We start from the raw sequence: 21,842 nt of genomic DNA on the forward strand, positions 1-21,842 counted from the left end.
GAACATCTACAGGATGCTTCAGATGGAGCGCCATCATTAATCCTAGAACTGACTCATTCCGTCTGACAGCAACATGACTAAAAATAACATTAATTTTACAGCCAGATCATTGATAATGTCAGAGTAGTTGTGTTGGAAATGGTGTTAGCTTACCTTTTGATAAATGTTGGCTGCTGCCTGCATGTTCGTAGTTTGTCTCTGTTTTCCAACAACCAGTAATGTCAAATAACATCACAGCCTAACACATGAAATTGCTGAATGTAAGGAGATTCTTAATAATGACAGTAGAGCAGCTCTAACTGATAAATCTGTTGGAGATGCTTTGGGTGGAGGAAGAAGCCTAATCTGGAGCTGCAGTGTGTAATTCCAAAGTTACTACAGGTCACTGAAACAGAACTTACATGGAAAAAAATGTTGTCATCCTTGTTGTTGTGTTATTTGCCTTTTTTTTTTTGGCACATGTGGTACATGTCAAAGATCCACATCAATGTCAGGACTCAAGGTTTCTCAACAGAACGTTGCATTATGACAAGATGATTGATGTTATTCACTTCACCTGTCAGTGATCATAATGTTGTGGCTAAACGGTGTGTACGGTTAAAGCATTTAGGTAGGCAGTGTTTTTTGGCAACCATGCGCAAAAACCTGACCTTTTAGCATGTTGTATTTCAAGTAAACTGAAAGGAATCTAGACTTCTTCCCCTTCTTCTGGCTCTGTTTCAGGCTTTAGAGAATCTAGACTGCGAAGGGAGATTTTTCCAGATCCTTGGTGAAAATAAAAATGGACTTAACTGTCTCTGCATGTGTGAAGCATATACTCTCAGAGAAGAAAAATGAATGGAAGGATGAATGAAAGGATGTCAATTTTCAATTGTTAATCCTCCATATTTCTGCCTACTGGTGGTTAGTACTGTGGCCTCACACTTAGAAGTTCCTACGTTTCTGGGGTCTTTCTGTGTGGAGTTTGTGTGTTCTCTGTGCCTGTGTGGGTTCTCACTGGTTTATTTGTGATTCCATATTGTCCGTAGGTGTAAATGTGATTGGTTGTCTGTCTCTCTCTGTGGCCCTTGCGACTGACGGACAACCTGTCATCTGGGATAGACATGTTAGCCACTGAAATTTACCTGTGTATGAACAGGATTAGGTTATTACATCATAGGAGTTAAATGTGTCCTAAATATCTGAATAAAATCCCAGTTAGGCTACTAACAGCAATGAAATTCTGCAACCTATTCTGTCTCATTTTCTTCCTCTTTGTCTTGTTATCTGATTTCTTTCAGGCTGGAAGTTAAATCCAGTGGTCAGCGCTGTCTATAGCCCAGAATTCTATGCAGGTGGGACAACACGGCCTTATCCATTCTTATTCTTCTCTTTTGTTTCTATCTCCCTTCAGTTTCTCCAACATCTTTATTTTCTCCCTCCGGACCCCTCCCTTCATTTTAACCCTCGTCACCTCTCCCTCCTCTGCTTTCCTTTCACACAAGCAACATGCAAACAAGCAAAGTCTGTTTATAGCCCCAGAACTATGCTGAGTCGCACAAACAGCAACAACAGACTGCCGTCTCTGTTGCAAACTAAACACGCATTCTGCCCCTAAAGCCATCTTCAATCTTGGCCGTGTTCGCTTTCACCTCCCCCAACCCCCACACCCTGTCATTAACCGTGGTCATTAAGGTGAAAAAATACCTGGATGTTGCGATAAGAACAAAGACGGAAAAAAAAGAGTGTGGCAGAGGAGAGGAGAAGTGAAGGAAAATGAAGGACGAGAGAAAGAAAATTCAATTGTCAATTTCAGCAAGGACATAAAAGATATGAAACATATTTTGTAAATTAAAATCAATATTTTCATTTTTTCAGTCGTTTGCCTAATTCACCCCCATATTCTTTTAATTACAAAATGGCTTTGTATTGATTTACCTTTGTCTCACCTTTTAAGTACCTAAAATGCCTCTGGGTTATGCATGTGTGTGTGTGTTTTGTGTGTGTATGGGTGCATGTGCATAAAGTGGGCATGTTTTTTTTGGCCTCCTTTGTATTGATAATTTGTGCTATTACGTTTTTATTAGGCTGTGATTGCAGCCGTTCAGGATAAAAGCTGAAGCCTGTTCTTGTGCTTAATTTGTTTGGTTGAGATAGCAGAGGAGATTAAGATTCACAAGACAGTACACCAAATTACTGTAGCAAATTTGTGTTTTAACTCTCAACACAATTGGAAAAAAAATAGTCAGATCTTTTTTGCAGGCTTCTTATAAAACCAGTAACTGAAAATGCACTACTTCTCTGAGTGGAGAAATCTAGAAGTACCAATGTGCCTTGAAGCTAAGAAGAATATTGGTAGTAGGGTCCGACCGATATGGATTTTTTGAGACTGATGCCAATTCCGATATTTGACAGAAAAAAATTGAGATAACCGATAAATCGGCCGATTTATTTAGAAAATATAAAATGAATAAAGTAACTTCTTTTTTGGTCCCTTAATGCTTACAATAACAAAGATATGAATTACAGGCAGAACATTTTACTGTTCTACAATACTTTGTCCTTTAGTATTTGTTTAACTTTACAACAGAGAGGAATTTTCAAGTACAAAAACATGCAACAAAGCAGTAAACCTCTGGGAATTTTTATAGCCTTAAAAGATGAGTCAGTCTGTAAATGAGTTAGGAAATACATCTTGTCTTGTACTTCTTGTTGCTGCAAGTTATAGGTAGATTATAGGTGAAGTCACTGGCAAAACATTAGTTCTGCAGCCCTCTGATGCCCTTTAACGTTAAATCACATTTTCTCTACTCCATTATTTTCTTTGCCATGGAGTCAGGACTCATATGAACCAAAATAAAAACCAGAGACGCCTTTCTCAGATGTCAAAACATGTCGTCTTTGACAGAGTTGCATTATGGTGACAAATAATTTGACGCTAATGTTCCTCCATAGAAACACACAGTGAGTTGCTGTTACAGCCTGGGTCACGTTCTAGTATTTTCTGACAAAGTAAAACTAAGAGGGGCATCATGATGGTTGCTGAAGACAGACAGTAATGTTAATCATTTGAAATGAATTTCTGCTCAAAGTTAGGGAACTATTGACTGTAGAGAAACTACGGAGGGCTGTTCATGGGAGGTGACGTGTGAAAAGTAGCATGTAGTGCCCAAATTAAGCCTCTTTCACGCATGCACTCCTTGCCATTAATCTGACAGAATTTATCAGTTTCTAACTGGAATGTGCACCTTCTAACAACGTAAACACGCCAAATTCACATATATATTTGTTTTTGTAACTTTTTGAAACTTCAGATTTGCTTTACAATCATACATGGCTATTTTCTTTTAAGTTATACCAACAGCAAAGAGAATTAGTACTGGGAAGAGTCACCAGTGTGACTGTAAGGGTCGCCATGCCACTCGGTCCTAAAATCAAGGTGACAAAAGATGAATAGGAACAATTACCAGCCTCACTCCTCTCCTTGTCTCTCTTTGAAAAAGTCTTATCCTTTGGCTCAAACCTTCCATTTTTCATCAGGTCAATGAATGATTCACTGTTTCTATTAGCATTTTATTAGATACCCTTTTTGAAGAGATGTATAATTAGGGTTGGAAATGGCACCTTGATCTCCTTCTCAACCTTCACTCACCTCAGCTCTCAAATTAAGCTTTGTGTCAGTCGTCCCCCATTAAGATTAATGATAAGTTAATAATAATACCACTGCACTCCACTCCACTGCCACTCTCTCTTTATTCTTTCTTTGTCTTTTCTTGACACACATTTTCCAAAACAACTGGAAATGGAAGAAGACTTTACACATCCTCTTTACGATTCAAATGCAAATAGCAGCTACTGGTATAGACCTCTTTGAGCTATGTGATGGGCTGAATGCTACTTAAATAACCAGCCCCAAGCAGAATATTGCAGAGATTTTGATACATTGGAAAGGTCTGAATTGTTTACTGTTCTCTGTCTCCAGTACCAGGTTTTCCCTACCCAGCAGCCAGTGCAGCAGCGGCGTACAGAGGAGCCCACCTACGAGGTCGAGGACGGACCGTGTACAACACATTCAGGGCGGCTGCTCCGCCTCCACACATCCCAGCATATGGAGGGTGAACATTCTTTCTTTTCCTCAGCTTGCCGTCCTTTCTTTGTCTTTGGTCTTTTCTCTTTTCCTTATCCAGTGGCAAGTCATGAATCTCAGAGAGCTTATTGCATCAGTGGAGAGGTGCAATGCCACGCCCCTCAGCAGTAACACACTCCTCCCACTTCCAAAGCATGCTGAACCAACCTACAGACATGCTCCAAGATACGTGCCTTTGCACAAACGCATGCAAAATGGCAATTTGGCCTCGTACTGCGGTGGGTGTCATTGAGTAAGATGGTGTTTAATGGTGGAATGGCAGGTTCTCCACTGCGTGTTGACTTCCGGATTTGGAGTTTATTCGGTTGCCAGAAAAAAGAAAATAAAAAACCATCTTTGCAGCCTCAGCATCTGCTCTTGTAGACCCTCTGTGGCTGAACGCCTGGAGACTCGCCAAGCAGGGCTGAGTCTTGCCGGCAGTGAGATCTGATTTGCCATTATTCAGTTGGTTCTTGTTATTTATTTGCTCTTATTTTCTTGGTATTTATTTGACTGCAAGCAAATGGACATTAGGGGGGCTGAATGGAAGTCTATTTAAAGATGAGAGCAGGCTGGAATTTTTTTCTCCCATCCAATCTTAGGTTTCCATTCTTCATTGTAGCACCGTTAAGCCATGGCAGAATCAGAGGGCGCAACAAGAGGATGCCATTAAATAACTCCAAAAAAGTGTTTAAAAAAAAAAACAAAAACAAAAAAAAATGCAACCCTTTTGTACTCAGCTGTTTTTGCAAAAATTTAAAATGTACCTACCAACAGATGGTACACTTTCTGCTAGCTGAGAACCCCTTCAAAGTGACCAGTGAGGCTCATATAGTTCTTTTTGGTACATGATACAAATCAATCGCATTATTGTAGATAGCTATCATGAAAGTAAACTCCTAGGTTATCATTTATTTTTATTTTACTTTGCTGGTAATCTTTGACTATTGAGCAGCTGTTTGTGTTTTGTCATTTTCAGAGAAACTAAGTTCTTATCCGTTCAAAATTACAGGTTGACTCTGAGCTGTGTCAAAAGTTGAGCGCTGATTTGATTTTTATTTGCAAATAAATGCAGTTTTGTACATTTTCTTGTAAAATAATCTTTAAAAGTCTTATTGTAGATATGTATTTGTGAATACAAAACACCATTGTAGTTATGATTTTTTTTCACTGTCTTTGAGATTTACGGTAAATTCTCAAATACAAGCAGTTAAAAGACAATAATGAAGTCTCAAATAATAGTGGAAAACAAAAAAAAAACTTATGAATTCATCATCGCATATTGGCACCCACTTAAAATAATGGCCTAAGTCATTTTTTCAGGTATTTGAGGAAACCACACCACATTGAACCTTGGCCTAAGTTATCATACTACAGGGGTAGAATCGCATGATCTGTTCAACTAAGGATTTAGGCGATTTTACCAGAGGCCAGCACCATGAAGAGAAGATTTAGGCAAAAAAATAACTTTGGTCAAAAAATGACTTTGGCCATTATTTTAGGAAGGTGTTCGTGGGGCACTATTTTGCTTTAAGCCACTTATTTATTTCATTAATGTCTTTTAACTTTGGCATTTTATGTCCATTAGTGTTCATTTACGGTCAATAGAACCCCTCATATTTTACATTAAAGCACTACTAATAAAGGGAGGGATGATGTTATTTTAGCCGCTGAAAGGACATGATGAGTTTCAGTGACAGTAGCTGAAACCTGATTACTAAAATGACAAAATGGAATGAACTGAAATTAATACATGACAGTATTTATGTTAAAAGCAGACTGTCAGAGCAGAAGAGTGATAAATCACTCCCTTTCACGAGAAAGTACTGCATCATCAGCATCAACATTTAACAAAAGAAAATTAAAATAAAAGTAGCTAGGTCCGTTGAAGTTTACGGAAGCCATGTTGAAAAATAATGCAAGAATGCTGTATTTTTTTTAGTGAAGCAGAGAACTTTCTGAAGTATATTCTTTGTTCATGAAATGGAAATAACCTCCGACACACCCTCCATTCGACAAAGGCAGTGGTTTTACACAGGCTATCTGTTGGAGGAATGAGTACCGCCCACCAACATCACTGTCACTATGAGCGTCTCTTGCAGTAGATGAACTGCCACATAAGGAGCGGAAGATAGGTGTTTGGGTGAACATCTCAGGCACAGCCCTGACAAAGAGATATGTGCTAGAGATTCTACTTTCATTAATGCTGCCGCGCCACTTAATTGCCCTGGTGGCAGTTGGATGGTGAATTATTAATGTGGACCGTGATGTATTTTTATTAAAACTGCCTGTCTCGGTTAGCGGTGAGCCGATTCCAAATAAACCCCGTGACACAGCTCAGGTAACCGAGTTTGCTTTGTATCTGTGTGTGTGTTCGTAAAATGCTCCCCGGTGTCTTTAAGGGGACCTGACATGACAACATATAGTATCAATAAGCCAATACTAGCATGTAGCAGTCCCACAAAGTACGTTTTAATGAGAAAACTGGCTCTTAGGGACACCGTGACATTTAAGAAGTTATTGATATCACGGATAGCCCAACGTTGTGAAAGCAGTTAAATATCGAGTAAAAACGGTAGCCTGGCTCATGTTAAATGGAACGTCATCGTAATGTGGTCCTGACATCCACATCCTGTTGGTTCTCCTGGAAGCTGAATGTGTAATTGTTTGTAGCTCTCCTTTATAACACAGATAGGGATTCTTTTAGAATCTCAGCACTAATAGTCATGAAGCACTTTTATGTCTGAATCAGTGGTGGACACGTTACTTTTAAAAAATAATTCGTTATAGTTACTAGTTACTTCTTCCAAGAAGAAACACAAATGCAAATTAAATAAGATTATAATAATTGATGCACAAGATGCAGTCGTCGTCAGCACACAAGAACGTTTGCTAAAGCGTGAAGGAAGATGAGACTGCATTGCTTGGCTTGTTGGGTGGAAAGTTTTCTTTTAAAAAACTTCCCGATGGCAGCTTGGATAAAAGCGTTGGTTGTGTGCAAATTGTGCAACAAAGAGTTCACTTATCACCGCAGAATTTCAAGCCTACGATACTACCTCGATGCAAAACATACTGCTGCGAGCATCATCGCTAACGTTAGCTTTGACAGTCCTGGTACAGGCAAACAGTGTAGCCATCCCATAATAGACCACTTTTCAAAAGAATGAAAGTGCTTGAGTTGGCAAAAAGTCTTCAAATGTTGAATAGAATCGCTATAATTGCGCTTTGAGTTTGCAGTAATCTGTGAATGTAGTAGACAGATGAAAAATGCAGATAAATATAAATGAAACAAACATTTTTGTTGTTTAAATTGACGTATGTCTTTTCATCGATTCAGTCTTCAACCAAAATTTATTTGAATTGAAAAACTTTGCTTATTGTGTCAAATATTGTGACTAATCGCGATTAATTAATTACAAAGCCTCTAATTAATGAGATTTTTTTTTAATTGCGTCTCACCACTAGTAAATATACATTACATTGAGAACTACTGAGCCCTATACAGTCATTCAGATTAGTCTGGCTGTCTTTGGGTTACCTGCTTCATTGAGCCAAAGGTGCCGATTCTGGCCACCGGCATCACAAAGCTGCTTCAGGCGAGGCCTGGTTTTCTCGGTTGTCCTCTTGGTGAAAATAGCTGTTGTGTCCTTACATTGAAATTAGTAATTTCCACAATTGCTTATTGGATTAAAATTAGTGTTATTTTGGTGATGACTGAGATGAGCTGCTGTGGGGTGGTGAAAGGTTTAGTCAGGGATCACCAGCAGCTCCTGGGATGACGAACCCCCGAGGAAAAAGAGTGAGGAGGAGGAGGCAGAAGTAAAGCAAGGGAGGGTGGGGCATGAGAAGCGACAACAAACAAGTGGGAAGGACAGAGTGTTATGTATAGATGTACGACAGGAAGGGAAGTGACTGGGATGTAATCCTGCTCATGAACTTCAGTGAAATTTTATCTCCATTAAATTTTCAAAGTGAAATAATGTGCAGCTATGGAAGATATACTGTAGGTGAGGAAGAAACTTAGCTGGCAGAAGGGGTTTGGGAAGGTGGGAAGGGGCAGGCAGGAGTCTGTTGTGAGGCAGTGAGTGGCATGTATGTGGTGGGTGGAATCCAGTGGCATAACGGCGAATCGAGGCATGTGGGTGAATCTAGTGGCTTGTGCTAAATGTCTGGAGATCATGACGGGGCAGAAGAGCGTAATGCAGCGGAATTCGATCCGATTTTCCGAGGATTAGTGGAGGAAGAGGCTGGGAATCCGGCAGTACAAAGAGAAGTTACTACTGGCAAACCACCAAACAAGGAAACAAAATAAGTGGCCTGAGCAGAAGTGACTGTAGTCGATCTGGGGCCGAGTGACGGTCTAAGCTACATTTTATGGAGCAGAGTGGATGATTAAAAGGCAGGTGAGCCGGCCCCTAGCACAGGTGTCCTCACTTGATTAATGTGCTGCTCTGAGAACACACACACACACACACACACACACACACACACACACACACACACACACACACACACACACACAGACGGAAGATGGGAAAGGAGGAGAAAGCTACCAGCTAAGCAGAGGTGGGTGCACGAGTCCTGACAATAATAAATCTTGCACTTTGTTCATGGTTCTACCTCCTTGTCTGCTTCTTACCAAAAAATACTTTTACTGTTGCTTTCCCTCATCCCCTGAAAACACTCTGGGATGTTTTGCATGTTTGCATCTTGTAGAAATTGCAGTTAAACTTTTCTTGTGATCTAATTGGTAGGTTAGGCTGCTGACAGATGTTTTGACCTCTTCTTCTGAAGCAGGTTAGCTATGCAGATAGGTTGCCATGGTAATCTGTGAGGCAACTATGTGATACCAGAAAATCTGAATTAAGCCCAAAGACAGCTGGATTATCACTTCACTTCAGCCCTCCACTTTTTTAAGTTTAAAAAGATCACCTTCATTACAATGTACGCTATATATATATGTACACCATTCAAAATTTGGGGGTCACTTAGAAATATTTGCCTGATTGCAGCCGCATTAGGTGGTTTTCTAGCATGAACTGCACTTTTCAGGTCTTGCCACATCATCTCAGTTGGATGAGGACAAGTCTGGACTTTGACTTGGCTCCTCCAAAACCTTCATTTTGTTCTTTTTTAGCCATTCAGAGGTGGACTTGCTTGTGTGCTTTGGGTCATTGTCATGCTGCATAACCCATTTGTGCATGAGCTTGAGGTCAGGAACTGATGGGTGGATATTCTCTAGAAGGACTTTCTAAAAGAGAGCGGAATTCATGGCTCCAGCAATTATGACAAGTCGTCCCCATGCTGTGGAAGCAAAGCAGCCCCATACCATCACACTACCACCATGTTTCACTTTTAGTATGATGCTCTTCTTGTGGAATGCAGATGTAATGGTACCCATGCCTTCCAAAATGTTCTACCTTTGACTCATCAGTCCACAGGATGTTATCCCAAAAGTCATGACACTCATCTAGATATTTTTTTTTGTAAATGCCAGACGAACCTTCATGTTCTTTTTGGTCAATAGTGGTTTGCACCTTGCAACCCTGCCATGGATGCCAATTTCGCCCAATGTCTTCCTTATTGTGGAGTCAAGTAGACAGACCTTAGTTAGGCCTGCAGTTCTTCTGATCTTCGTCTGGGTTCGTTTGTGACCTCCTGGATTAGATACTGACATGTTCTTGGAGAAATTTTGATAGGATGGCCACTCCTGAGAAGGTTCACCAGTGTTCTGTGTTATCTCCATTTGTGGAGTGGAGTCCCAGAACCTTACCAATGGCTTTGTAACTCTTCCCAGACTGATAAACCTCAATGACTTTGTTTCACACCTGTTTTTGAATCTCTTTAGAACGTAGCATCATGTGCTACTTTTTCAGACCCTTTAGCTACTTCACAATGCCAGACAGGTTCTATTTAAGTAATGTTTAGATTCAGCAAGCCCAAATAACCCTAGTTGTGTGTGGCAGGTGAGGTTGATAGTAGGGGTCGAAAGTAATGACAAAAGGAACAAAGTGACAAAAGCACAATGTCAAGATTTTGATTAGATGTGAATAAACATGTCTGGAATTGCTGAGGACTTCTTTTCTATTAAATCAGATGAACATAATACTTAAACAGGAACAAAGAGATGTCAGTTTCTTCACAGAATGATGTCCCAATCATGTTTCTTTCCCTTGTACTAAATACATTAAGAAAATGTCACATAGATTGTCAGGAATGTTGTTGTAAATCTCAGATAGGACACAGTTTAAAATGTGGCGTTAAGAGGGTAGGGTGTAGTGTGGCTCCACAAGATGGTGAAGACCTGTGTTCTCCACCACAGCAGAGGGCTACTTCTCCAGCGTGATGAATTCAGTTACCTTCTCTGTATACTTTTTGGCTTTGTTGCTGTCTCGCGGAAAATTCTCTCTCCTTTTAAAAGCATCCTCCAGCGTTTGTTGCTTTGTCAGAGTTACCAGAGTGAACTGGCTGTATTCCAGTGAGTGATTACTTTGTAGGTGCCGTATTAAACTGGTAGGATTGAATGCAGCTCTCTTACTGCTGCCTCCTGAACTACTCTCATTACGGATATCACAAGTGGCTGTTGGATTATTTTTGGATTTAAATTTAACATATTTCCACACTGCAGACATTTTAGTAAAGTCCTGCAAAAAAATTGCGATCTCCTTCCACACTCCAGTCCAGTAGATGGTGGTTATGGAACTTTAAGCTGGTTTGCTAAACACCAATCAAAGTAAAAGAAGAAGAAGAAGACTTGTCCTCTCTCTTTACGACAGCCGTGTAACGGAAACAAAGAATCGGTCTTAGGTTTGTACGTAAGAAATGCCTTGATCAGTTTCTAGTTAAAGGCAGGGGGAAAAAGTAATTGCACTATGTTTAAGCACAGTCTCTCACCAAAATGTGTAAAATATATTTTGGTCAACAGTGCAAAGCCCACTGGTTTCACAATAAAAGCTGTAAAATTGTGAGGTTTTTTTAGCCTTTGTCATGTGGCATCACATGACTCACAAGTTCTTTTGCTTAGTTCTACTTAGTAGAAAGAACAAAGTCCACTGTAGGAGGTTGATGGGATGGTGGTAGCCAAACACAGGATTTTCACCCAGTAGACTATAGTTTGAGTCCCGTGTGAAGCCATCCTTACTTGTGTTACTTTTAAACTTTTCTGCACTTCCAATCATTGTTTTCCTTTCACTCTCTGTCACTATTTTCTGTCACTGTTTGATTTGGTTTACATTACAAATTCACTTCATTAAGTTTGGAAAAATATGACAATTTGGGTTTAAATGCAAATGAAAAACGTAAAGCCCATGCTTGTTTTTGAGATTGCTAGGCTTGCCTCATGAAAAGCTTCTAAAAATAGAAGCATTTCACAGTTTTACAACCTTTTTTTGTGAAAATATTACCTTTGTTCTGTGATGGGGCTGTTACAGATTTTGGTATGAAAGTGGGCTGTATGTTTAGGTATTAGTGACTTTCCAGATAGGTTAATTAACAAAGTTGCCCATTACATTTATGGGGCAAAAATAGCCAAATTGCGGTTACATTTCCTTCAAAACATACAGCATATGTATTTTATTCGTGTACAAATGGAATTTCTAGGAGACAGGATTGTTTCGATATAAACATCAGAATATCTCATGCTACTGGTTGGTGCATTTTTGGACCTAGCCAGCCTCCTTCCCCAGCTATTAAAGAGCAGCGAGAGATGCCTGTTGTATCTCCCTGTTGCCTCAGCCCCTCTTATGTGTGTCTTCTGTTTATTTTCTGTCTTTTTTGGGGATTGTGGAGATGGGGACTGGTAGCTAGCCAAGTGCCTGCATGTCAACATGCACTAATATGGATGTTTTTGTTTTATTGTGTGTTTGTCTGTTTGTTTGTGTTTGCATCCTCTGCAGTGTTGTTTACCAGGATGGATTTTATGGTGCAGATATTTATGTAAGTATTATTTACTGGTATGACATTGCATGCTACACTGCCATCTCCATGGTTTCTGACCCTTTGATATGCATATGCATCCCCCAACCCTCCATACTCATACATGGCTTCTACTGCAGCTGGGGGAGCAGTTTGAATTTGATTCTTGGGGTGTAGTTTGCCAAACTGTTTACTCACTTGTGTAGTCTACTAAGCTGTAGTATGCAATAACTTATAGAAAGAAGTTTACTCTAAGAGAAGCTCAAACACATAAAGTCTGATAGTGAATGTTGGGAAAAAAAGGTGAAACCTGCTGAAGTATCCTGCCTGATGTGAATAATACAAAATGTACAACAATATAAGCCTCACACTGCAATGTGTCCCTAACCATTTGCTCATATTAAAATAAACATATAATATGAACACAGAGAAAATGATATAAAAATAATAAAGCATTTTTTCATATATATAAAATGGAACATTTTTCTCTTAGAATAATTGCTCTGCTTTTATTTTTTTAAAAATTATCCAAAGCAGGGAATATGTAATTGATAAAATAACATTCGGTCCATTTACTTTCTCTGCAAACTGGTGCCATGATGTAATTTATTCTGAATATGAGGTAATTTGTCCAGAACTAACGCATACAAATCAGTTTATATACTAAACTGAGCACTTAATTTTGATATATCTATGAACAGTGAGTATCATTAATAATATGTGTATCGCTAAATTATATTGTTTTAAATACTCATCAAATTATTAATTATTTACTTATAAATCTGGTTGGTATTTTTAAATAAAAATTAAGGTTAAAAATAATGTAATAACTGTAAATAAGTGCTTGAAATAGAGGATCTCACTTTTACCTACCTTTATACTTGAAAAGCGAAAACTACATTAAACCCCGTTTTTCACATTATGTGTGAGGTGGTTCTGGTTCTTGTCTTAGTGTTGGACTGTATTAATTAAATCTTTTTTTAGTGCAGCTGCAAGACTACCAGCATCAATGCTGGAGTCAGTAGCATGCAAGATGTATATATTATCAGAATACAAATGGGCATCACAATGATGTGTTGGAAAATAAATAACATTTACAATGTAAATACAAGTGGTTCCTAATATTAATCTTCATCACAATATACTTTTAATTTTAGGGAATGTATTAAATTTCACATCAGTACATCTGAGATCAGTAACACTTAGCTAGCTAACATCTGAACTTTAAACCCAGTGACATAAGGACTTTGAAAAAATACAAGCCAACATGTTCAACAAATCAGCATTGATGCATTTTAAAAACACCAAACAGCTGGCTTGATATTTCAGTTTGTTTACCACATTTATGATTTAAATGTGCTAATGAAAAATTAAATATGTCATAGCTGAACATGACAAGTTTATAAAAATAGTGACAATAAATAATGGAACAAAAGAAAGTAAGAAAAAAAAATGAATTTTACATTCCAATACACTCCAATTTATACCAAAAATAAAATATAACCTATTTATACTGGTCCTTAAATCTGTGTTTCAAGGTTGCCATGGTTTTGTACTTGCAAAACAGACACACACATGTGCACACACACATACACAGAGTGCATCATTAATCTGCTTCTCCCTGAAGCCACCACTGTGTGTGCTTATGGTTCTGTTGTCCACCATGACAAAATAGGAGTTACAGCTTGAAATCCTGTATAATAATTGGTGTGATTTCCCATTTGTGAATGTGCTTTTTAAGTCTTTAAGACAGCCCTGGTTCAAAGAAGCACATGTTTGTGTGCGTGTGTGCGTGTGTGTGTATGTGTGTGTGTGTGTGTGTGTGTGTGTGGTGTGGAGAAGGTGCTTAGATAGCTCCCATAACATTCGACCTCCCTGCCTCCCCATTAGCCTCTGTGCCCCTGCCACAGGGATTGATTGCTGTGCTGCAATCACAACATTTAATATTCATTAGCAAAGGGATTGAGTGCCCCCAAAGCTGTGGTTATGTTTATTGAAAAATCTGTACTTTAGAAGTGTGTTCAGTCAATTTGTCCAAATAAAAGATTAGACAAGATGGAAAAAGGGCACAGCTTTGTTTCTGTTGAATAAAGCATATACTAAACATATTCAAATAGCAGATTTTTGGGTTAAAACAGATTTGAATAGGATTCATACTTTTTTCTCCCAATTTCTCCTGTTTTCTCGTGAATGCAAAACTTCATCATGCATGACACTTACACATTAAAACTAATAAAATCCAAACTTCCTGCCATTATGTTTCCTATAAATGATATTTCTATGCAACTAGAATTGAATAGATTAGAATTTATTTTATTGTCATCACAGATTGTGCAACAAAATTAGTCATTAATCCTGCTCAGTCGTTGTATGATTTTCGACGGATAAGTCCCCATAAGTCCGCAGCGGTCGATTTGTAGTGGGATCGCAATCATGTGATCGTCAGCAGGCAGCTTATGTAGTGTTCACTTGTTGTCATAGTTACAGTGATGCTGTGCTGCTATCTCACAATGACACTGAAATCTTTAACAAATCCATAGATCCAGACTATAAGCCGCATCACCGCCAAAATGTAATGAGATAGTCCTTGTGTAATTTCTGACCTTGCCTGAAAATTTCCCTGCCATAAGTTATTGTAGTTGATGTGGTCCTCAATCTTCCTCTTGTGGGCCCTAGCATTCCTAATGCCTCTCTTCACTGTATAGAGCCCTGTTACCAGACTTGAGGGTCGTGTTACTTGGAGAAAAGATGTGACTTCCTTTGTCATCCAGGGCTAATGATTGGGGTTCACCTGGATATGTTTGTTGACAGTAACATTGTCAACACAGTTCTGTATGTAGAAGTGTGAAATTGATGTGTTACTCCACCAAGTCCTGATTCTCAAAGATGTCCCAGTTAGTCCTTCCTAAGCAGTCCTGAAGCTGCAAGAAAACTCCTTCAGGCAGTGTTTTTACAGCTCTGGGTGTTTACTGGGGTTTAGCATACAAGTCATACAAGTCATCTAACTGGCCAAAGTGTGGAAGTGGTGTTGATTTAAAGCCTTTCTTGATGTTAGAATAAGCTTAATAAGTTTTCCATTCTACAGGAAATTTGGGAAGAACTGTTAACCCCTTTCAGACATGGAACATTGCAGGGTTCATTAATCCATTAAAGTGACAGCATTCTGTTATTAAAGCCCCTTTCACATCTAGGTCACTTACCCATTCATGTTCCTTATTTTCTGCATTCACACGTACCACCCACATTGCCGGAGAACAACGCCGTATGCAGGCAATATTTGTCTTTTGCGCGAGATGAGTCAATATACCAAGTGGTGTATAGTACATGATAATCCAATAACAGACAAATACAAAACTAATAGCAGCTGATCAAAGTGTCCAAATCACTAACAACCCAATTTATCTCTGATTCCGTAAACATCCATCCATTATCTATGTACCACTTAGTCCTCATTAGGGGCACGAGGGGGCTGGAGTCTATCCCAGCTGGATTGGGGCGAAGAGTGCATGTCTGGAAGAGATATATTAAAATCTACATGATTAAAAACCCCAGATATATGAGCTTCCACTGGATATGTGCTCTGTTGTGAAGTTATGGCACTCTGCAAGTAACCTAGTACAATGCTAACGTTAGCATCTGGTGGAATGTAAAAAGGTATGGCTATAACAACAGTAAACTCATGTAAAAAGTAAATGGTAAATAGCAAGACCACTGGTGTTCTATGGTTTTGGTGTAACTAAAGTGCAACAACAAATCTTGTATGCTTTAAAAAATGTAATACAACCAGTTTACATTTTTTTATCACCATACTGAAGAAAAGTTGTAAACTAATCATCATTCTGCTTTAAGGGAAAAAAAAACTCTGGGTTGTTTGTCGTTCTTTAAACCAATCACAGTAGTCTTGGGTGGGGTGCTGCCATTAATACAAATTACTCACAAAAAGACACTAGCTGGGCTGCTTTATTGTATTAATCAAACTTTCAGCATAACTTGAAATTTTCTGCTAGTACTCCCTGGAGGTTTCTGTGGTTGTTTCCCATGGTGAGGGGATTTGGATAATGATAGATAGCAGAAGGGGTGGAGAGAGCTGCCTGAAATGGACAGCCAATAGCGTATTTATACCTGCAGTCAACATCCAGTAAGTCAGACTAGTTTAGAGGTGCTTTTATTTATTGTGTTTTCTGGAAACCACCACACCTCCACAATATTACTAAAGTACTTCTTTAACATTTGTTGTGGGAGAACAAATAAATTAACTTACCATGTGAGTTATTATAGGACAAGTATTGTCATTTGCTATCCTACAGGTTGTTTATGTCAGCCATACGATTCAACCAATGATCAAATAGCAGCTTTGTTTGAGATTTGACTCCATCAAGATAACATTAAACTGGGGAGATAATACATTTACTTGTGTCAAGGCAATGCCACGTTGGGTGTGGCCAAAAATAGTGAAAGCCAGCAAAGATAAATGGATATCCAGAAAGAGGAGTCCTGCCTGGCCTTTTTTTTCCTTCACTGAATCAGCAAATGTGATGGATTGAAAACTGTGGGATTCTGTGTGTGTGTGTGTGTGTGTGTGTGTGTGTGTGTGTGTGTGTGTGTGTGTGTGTGTGTGTGTGTGTGTGTGTGTGTGTGTGTGTGTGTGTGTGTGGAGTAGCCAAACCTTGACCATATGCACATACACACCAGCTATTAGGTTTCATTCCACATACAACACAGTCTGCACTCACACGCACACACACACACACACACACACACATGCATGCAGAGCTGTAGGGCTGCCATTAGTCACCCAGTCAGGAGCGACAGTCGCACATGGGTTGGTGACTAACACGAGCCAACCTGTTCATCTTTCTGCCACGGCCCATCATCACACGCACTAAGCATCACTTACTCTCCTCCACAGTTTACAGTAGTAGCAATACATTGCTCATGTCAGGACAGACATGCTCTGTCAGTGGTAGAGCACAGCAGGGTGGAAGGTGAAATGGTGTGAGAAGTGTTGCAGTTCTCACCAAGACTGGAAGAGAGAACATGACATCAGTTTAATGATAAATTAAAGAAGGGGTTCACAGTCACATGCCATTTACAGCCAGCAGTCTGCTGGCTTTCACTGACAATAGAGAAACTATCAACCCATAATATAATGATTTTCATCTTAGTATACTTACAGGGTTAAGCTAAGAACATAGGAGTGAGGTAGCAGTGACTGTTGGACTTGTGGTCTTCAGACTACGTAGTGTGAGGTGGAGGGTCAGGGGATGCAGGGAAAATTGACTGATGTCTGCTGCTTAGTGGTACATTGCTGGTAGTCATTTAGCTGGAAGCTAGAGTCACACCCTTCATTAGAGGGTGGGGGAGCTGTGATAGCCTCTAGAAGCACATTCATGACCCTTTGAGAGAATTACTGAGGGAGAACCTGCGCTTTAAACCAACGAGTGCATCTGGTTCTATGGGATTTTTCTGCACATTGTCTCAGCTTAGTGTTATAATTTCTGCGTCTGCAAGCACGCAAGGGTGTATGAGGGTCTATGCAATGTTAATTTCATCATCTCACCGAGTCTACTAGAGCCTACGTGGGCCCCTCTACACGTCTGCATGCAGCCCAGTATTTGTGTACTCACAGCAGCTGTTACAATGGCAACAGTGTGCATGCTCTGCAGTAGTGTGTATTTACACACTATGACGTTTGTTGGACAAGTTGCCTCTATCAACATTATATAGCAACAAACATCTATGTGGTTATGTGTACACTGCAAACTACAACAATGTAACTGTGTTAGGTTAACTTGTAAGATGTTTGAAACTAATTCACAATGTTTTTGTGATGTTACGACCCATCCGCTAGGATCAGCTGGGTGTAACGAAAACAACCAGATGTTATTGGTCAGTGACAAAATTAACATAGAAGTGGTCAAACAAAGGAAAACAGGACTGGTGGATGTTGCTAAATCAAAGAACCAAATAAAATCAAACAAGAAAAGCACTCAGAGAGCGCAGTACTCTGCCAAGACTGTTCTTTACCTGACCTTGCGCTGAGCACAGGTGTGTGCAAAAGGTGCCTCCAAAACACACATTACCAACAAGACACAGAACGCGAATCACCATCCTTCAGTCGCTACAAAACACATAGGACACTAGTAGCTTTTCACCTAGTTATGCAGCTGCTAACAGAGGTTACAGTCTTCACCAAAACATGAGTTCCTCTCACCAAATTAACAGCTGCTAACTGAAGCTACATTTCCAAGTAGCCAGCCCTCGGTGGCAACGGAAAACACCAGAGACAAACACACCAATCACAATGACAAGGGGTTCCAGGGCGAACTGGTCACATTAAATCCCAGCCACCCTGACTGAAAGTTTGGCCGTAGATTTATAGCAGGTGTTGATGATGGCTGGGGTCTTGTGAGGAAGAGGAGTTATGGTTGTGGATAAATCCAACGGGTCGGGAGGTGGGTAGAACCACCAGATGAGCGCAGGTCTGGAGCTCCAGGCCAGTCACTCCTGATGTCTGCCAGGTGGGATATGCAGCTCTTCAGCCAGCTGTAAACAATACAGGCTCCACAAGCCATCTCCCCTCACAGAGGCTGTACAAAGTCCATTACCAACTACAGGAGGATGAATAGATTCATTTAGTTAAATTTATAAGTTGAATTTTTGTAATCACCACCTAAAGCCTAATTTGATTAAAAAGCTACTTTTGTTATTATATTTAAGTCAAACATTCCAACATATTGCCATTCATTCTATTTGAATGAAGTCCAGCTTGATCATATGAATGATGTATTGTGCTCCACTTTACTTCACAGTCACACATTAACAGTCATCTCTAATTGAATCTGGGCTTGTTCTCACTCCCTCTTCCTCTATCCTTTCCCTTTCCTGTTCAGAGCCATGTTCACCCCTTTGTTTAGAATGTAGAGTATTTATCATGCTATCTGTAATGCTGGGCTGCTAGCAAATATTCTCATGACCATCATTTAATTTCTAGCATAAACTTCTCGAAATGTTTAAGCCTTGCTTCTGTGCTAAACACTAACTGCCTGAGCGTTAGATACTTTCATTGTGATGGTAATTGCGACCTGCTATAGTAGATTTAACCAGCTTTACCACTGCAGACAAGATGATCAACGCTCTCGCCTAAAACAAATTCCTATACAACTTAACTGCATTCTCAATTATGTTTTGAGGCTACTGTATTTTACTCTCTGTGTTTACATTTTTAGTCAACATATCTTTGCCACATTTTATTGCTTTACTGTTGCTCCTTTCCAGCTAATGAATCGTATTTGAGATGGAATGAGTCTTGCAACTCAGAAAATGGAGGCGAGGTTTTAAACATCCTAGAGTGGTTTTTCAAACCAAAACCATGATATTTTCCTGGACCTAACCAAGGATTTTTGACATCTAAACCTAACCAAACAGTGGGGGAAAACTGAAAGTAAACACAGAGTGAAAACAAAACTGAAGTTTAAGTATAATGGGCTACAGTCCTTGGTCTCCTGGGTAAAAGTCCAGTTGTTGACTCATGCCTCCGTCCTATCTCCCTGTAGAGATTCTGTTGTTTTTTTAAACTGGAAGTCTTTCCTATTACCCCACTGGTGACAATTTATGTATTCTTCAAAATAAAATGAAGTTTCTTTCAAAACATAAATGACAATGCAGCTTAGTTATATAGTAGTGTAATATTTTGAGATGTCCCCTTGGATATCTGCATAGAGGCTATTAACACCAGGATTAGGATAAAATAGTCCAAACAAGACCGGCCCAATGGCCAGTCCATTAATGTTTGCCGATGGTATTTTATTGTACATTACTAGTCTACCATCTTCCATTCCATCTGTATTCCATCTACTGATTACCAACTTCAACAAAGCATCTGGCTACTCCCAATGGAATTTATAATTCTGCTTACTACCCAACTGAAATGGAATATAGAGATGGTGAATTACCTTTTGAAATTCATAGTCAGTACAAGAAAGTAGCAACATCCAGGAAAATTTTGAAAAAATACTTCTCAACCACATATAATAACAAATTCACATACTCTGAAACATTAACTACCTTTTTCCATGATCCTGATTACTCCATTCTTGAGCTGGTTCTTAGTATTAACTTTTGCTGGAAGAATCGAGAAACCTTGAATAACTATCCATCCTCCAAAGGCTTACACATGTCTCTGTTTCTTTTCTACTTTCTTTCTCTCCCAGCAGTTTATCATTTTATGTCACTGGATTCACAACTCAAGCTCTCCCTGACCAAAAATAGACAACAGAAAGCCTCAGCTAGAAATAGAATAAAGCCTTGATCAAGAATAAGATATCAGAAAGGATAAAGGGTGAACGGTCAAAGCTCATGCTAATCCTAAACAATACCACAATTACACATGGTACACCAGTCAGACATAACATTAAGACCACCTGCGACTGTCTTGGGTTGTCTGTCACTGGGACATTGACAGTACTTCCTATGAGTCCTGTGGGTGGCAGGGTGAGGCCTCTGTGGATTTGGTTAGTTGCATCACATGAATGCTTAATCGGCTTGAGATTGGAGGAGTTTGTTTGGAGTTTGGAAGCTCCTCAACACTGCTCCAACTGCCCAGCTTAAATGAATTACCACTTCTACCCATTTTGGGTCTGCTCACACATACAGCACTTTTGCAGTGATTCTCTGTGGCAAAAAACAACTTTTTGAAGTCATATTTGTGTGCATCTGATGAATGCAAGTCATAGTCACTCAGCTCAGTTTCTGGTCTCTTAGTTCCTAAATTGCATATTACATTCATCAGCTAATCTATAACTGCATCAACCTGCAGCTTGGTGTGGAGCAGGTAGTTTACATTGGCTCTTTCCAAGCTTTTTCACTCAAAACTGCTGTTGAATTGATAAGACGACAGTGTATAGACCTAAAACAATGAAATGAAGAATCGTAAAAATGTTCAAAGAGGTAAGATGAACTACAGTATTGGTGATAATTCTCTCTAGGGTAATTTGATATGGTTAAACTTTTGTGTGCGCCCATAGAGACCAGCCTTGTGCAGTGTCTGCTGGAGTGTTTGTGTCAGATGTTGGTACATGAGTTGCTCAGATTCATCAGGATGGTGTTGTTGCTGATTCTTGGATTCTTCTTGGCCTCTTACATTACCATTCTTACTACAATCTGAGCTTCTTTTTTTTTCTTTTTTTTTTTTTTACCATGTAGACCTCCTTGTACATCAGATGATGCTAATGCTACTGGCAACATGACAACACTTTGAAATGGCTTTATTGAGTTTCCCAGCTTGTGAGAAGCCATAATATGTGACTGTGATGGTCCCAAATAACAACCTCACTCAGCCCCTTTGTTTCAGGCATGAGTTGCAATTAAAGAGTAACTGACTCAAGAGCTACTACAGCAGCTCTTCTCAATTTGTTTTGTACGGGAATGTGGTAGAAATGACCAAGACCATTTATAATGGTATAGAAGCCTGCATTCTCTTTAAAAATGTGTGACAAATTCAAATGGTATCAATCATTTTTAAAATAAACAATGCCTTACCATCTTGTCCCACTTATTTATGTAATAGCCAACCAAATGAAACCTATTGGTCAAATAAAAATTAACTATACATAAAGTACATGCTGTGTGTACCTGTGTAACGTGAAGTCTGTTAATTATATTATTGCTTGTGATGTCTAGAGGGAGGAACTGATCTGCTAGATAGACAGTGTAGGATTTAGTGAATATATTAGATGGCACTTATGCTGACACTAAATAATACTGTCATGCATTATGCAACATTATGTCAGCACTAAAGCATGACATAGTGCTGACAAATACA

General features: G+C 39.4%; 1 protein-coding gene across 9 annotated transcripts in view; it reads left to right on the top strand.

Moving 5' to 3' along the window:
• rbfox1 (RNA binding fox-1 homolog 1) overlaps positions 1–21,842 on the top strand; it is a 260,743-nt gene that overhangs the window by 222,662 nt on the left and 16,239 nt on the right. For 7 of the 9 annotated variants that reach the window (XM_035957306.2, XM_035957307.2, XM_055005193.1 and 4 more), the window contains 3 exons: positions 1,281–1,334; positions 3,962–4,094; positions 12,001–12,040. In XM_035957306.2, coding sequence (XP_035813199.2) covers positions 1,281–1,334; positions 3,962–4,094; positions 12,001–12,040 — 227 coding nt within the window. The remainder of the gene's footprint in view (positions 1–1,280; positions 1,335–3,961; positions 4,095–12,000; positions 12,041–21,842) is intronic. The other 2 variants (XM_055005194.1, XM_055005195.1) reach the window with 1 other exon arrangement.

The sequence above is a fragment of the Amphiprion ocellaris genome, chromosome 19, assembly GCF_022539595.1.
Source record: "Amphiprion ocellaris isolate individual 3 ecotype Okinawa chromosome 19, ASM2253959v1, whole genome shotgun sequence".
NCBI lineage: Eukaryota > Metazoa > Chordata > Actinopteri > Pomacentridae > Amphiprion > Amphiprion ocellaris.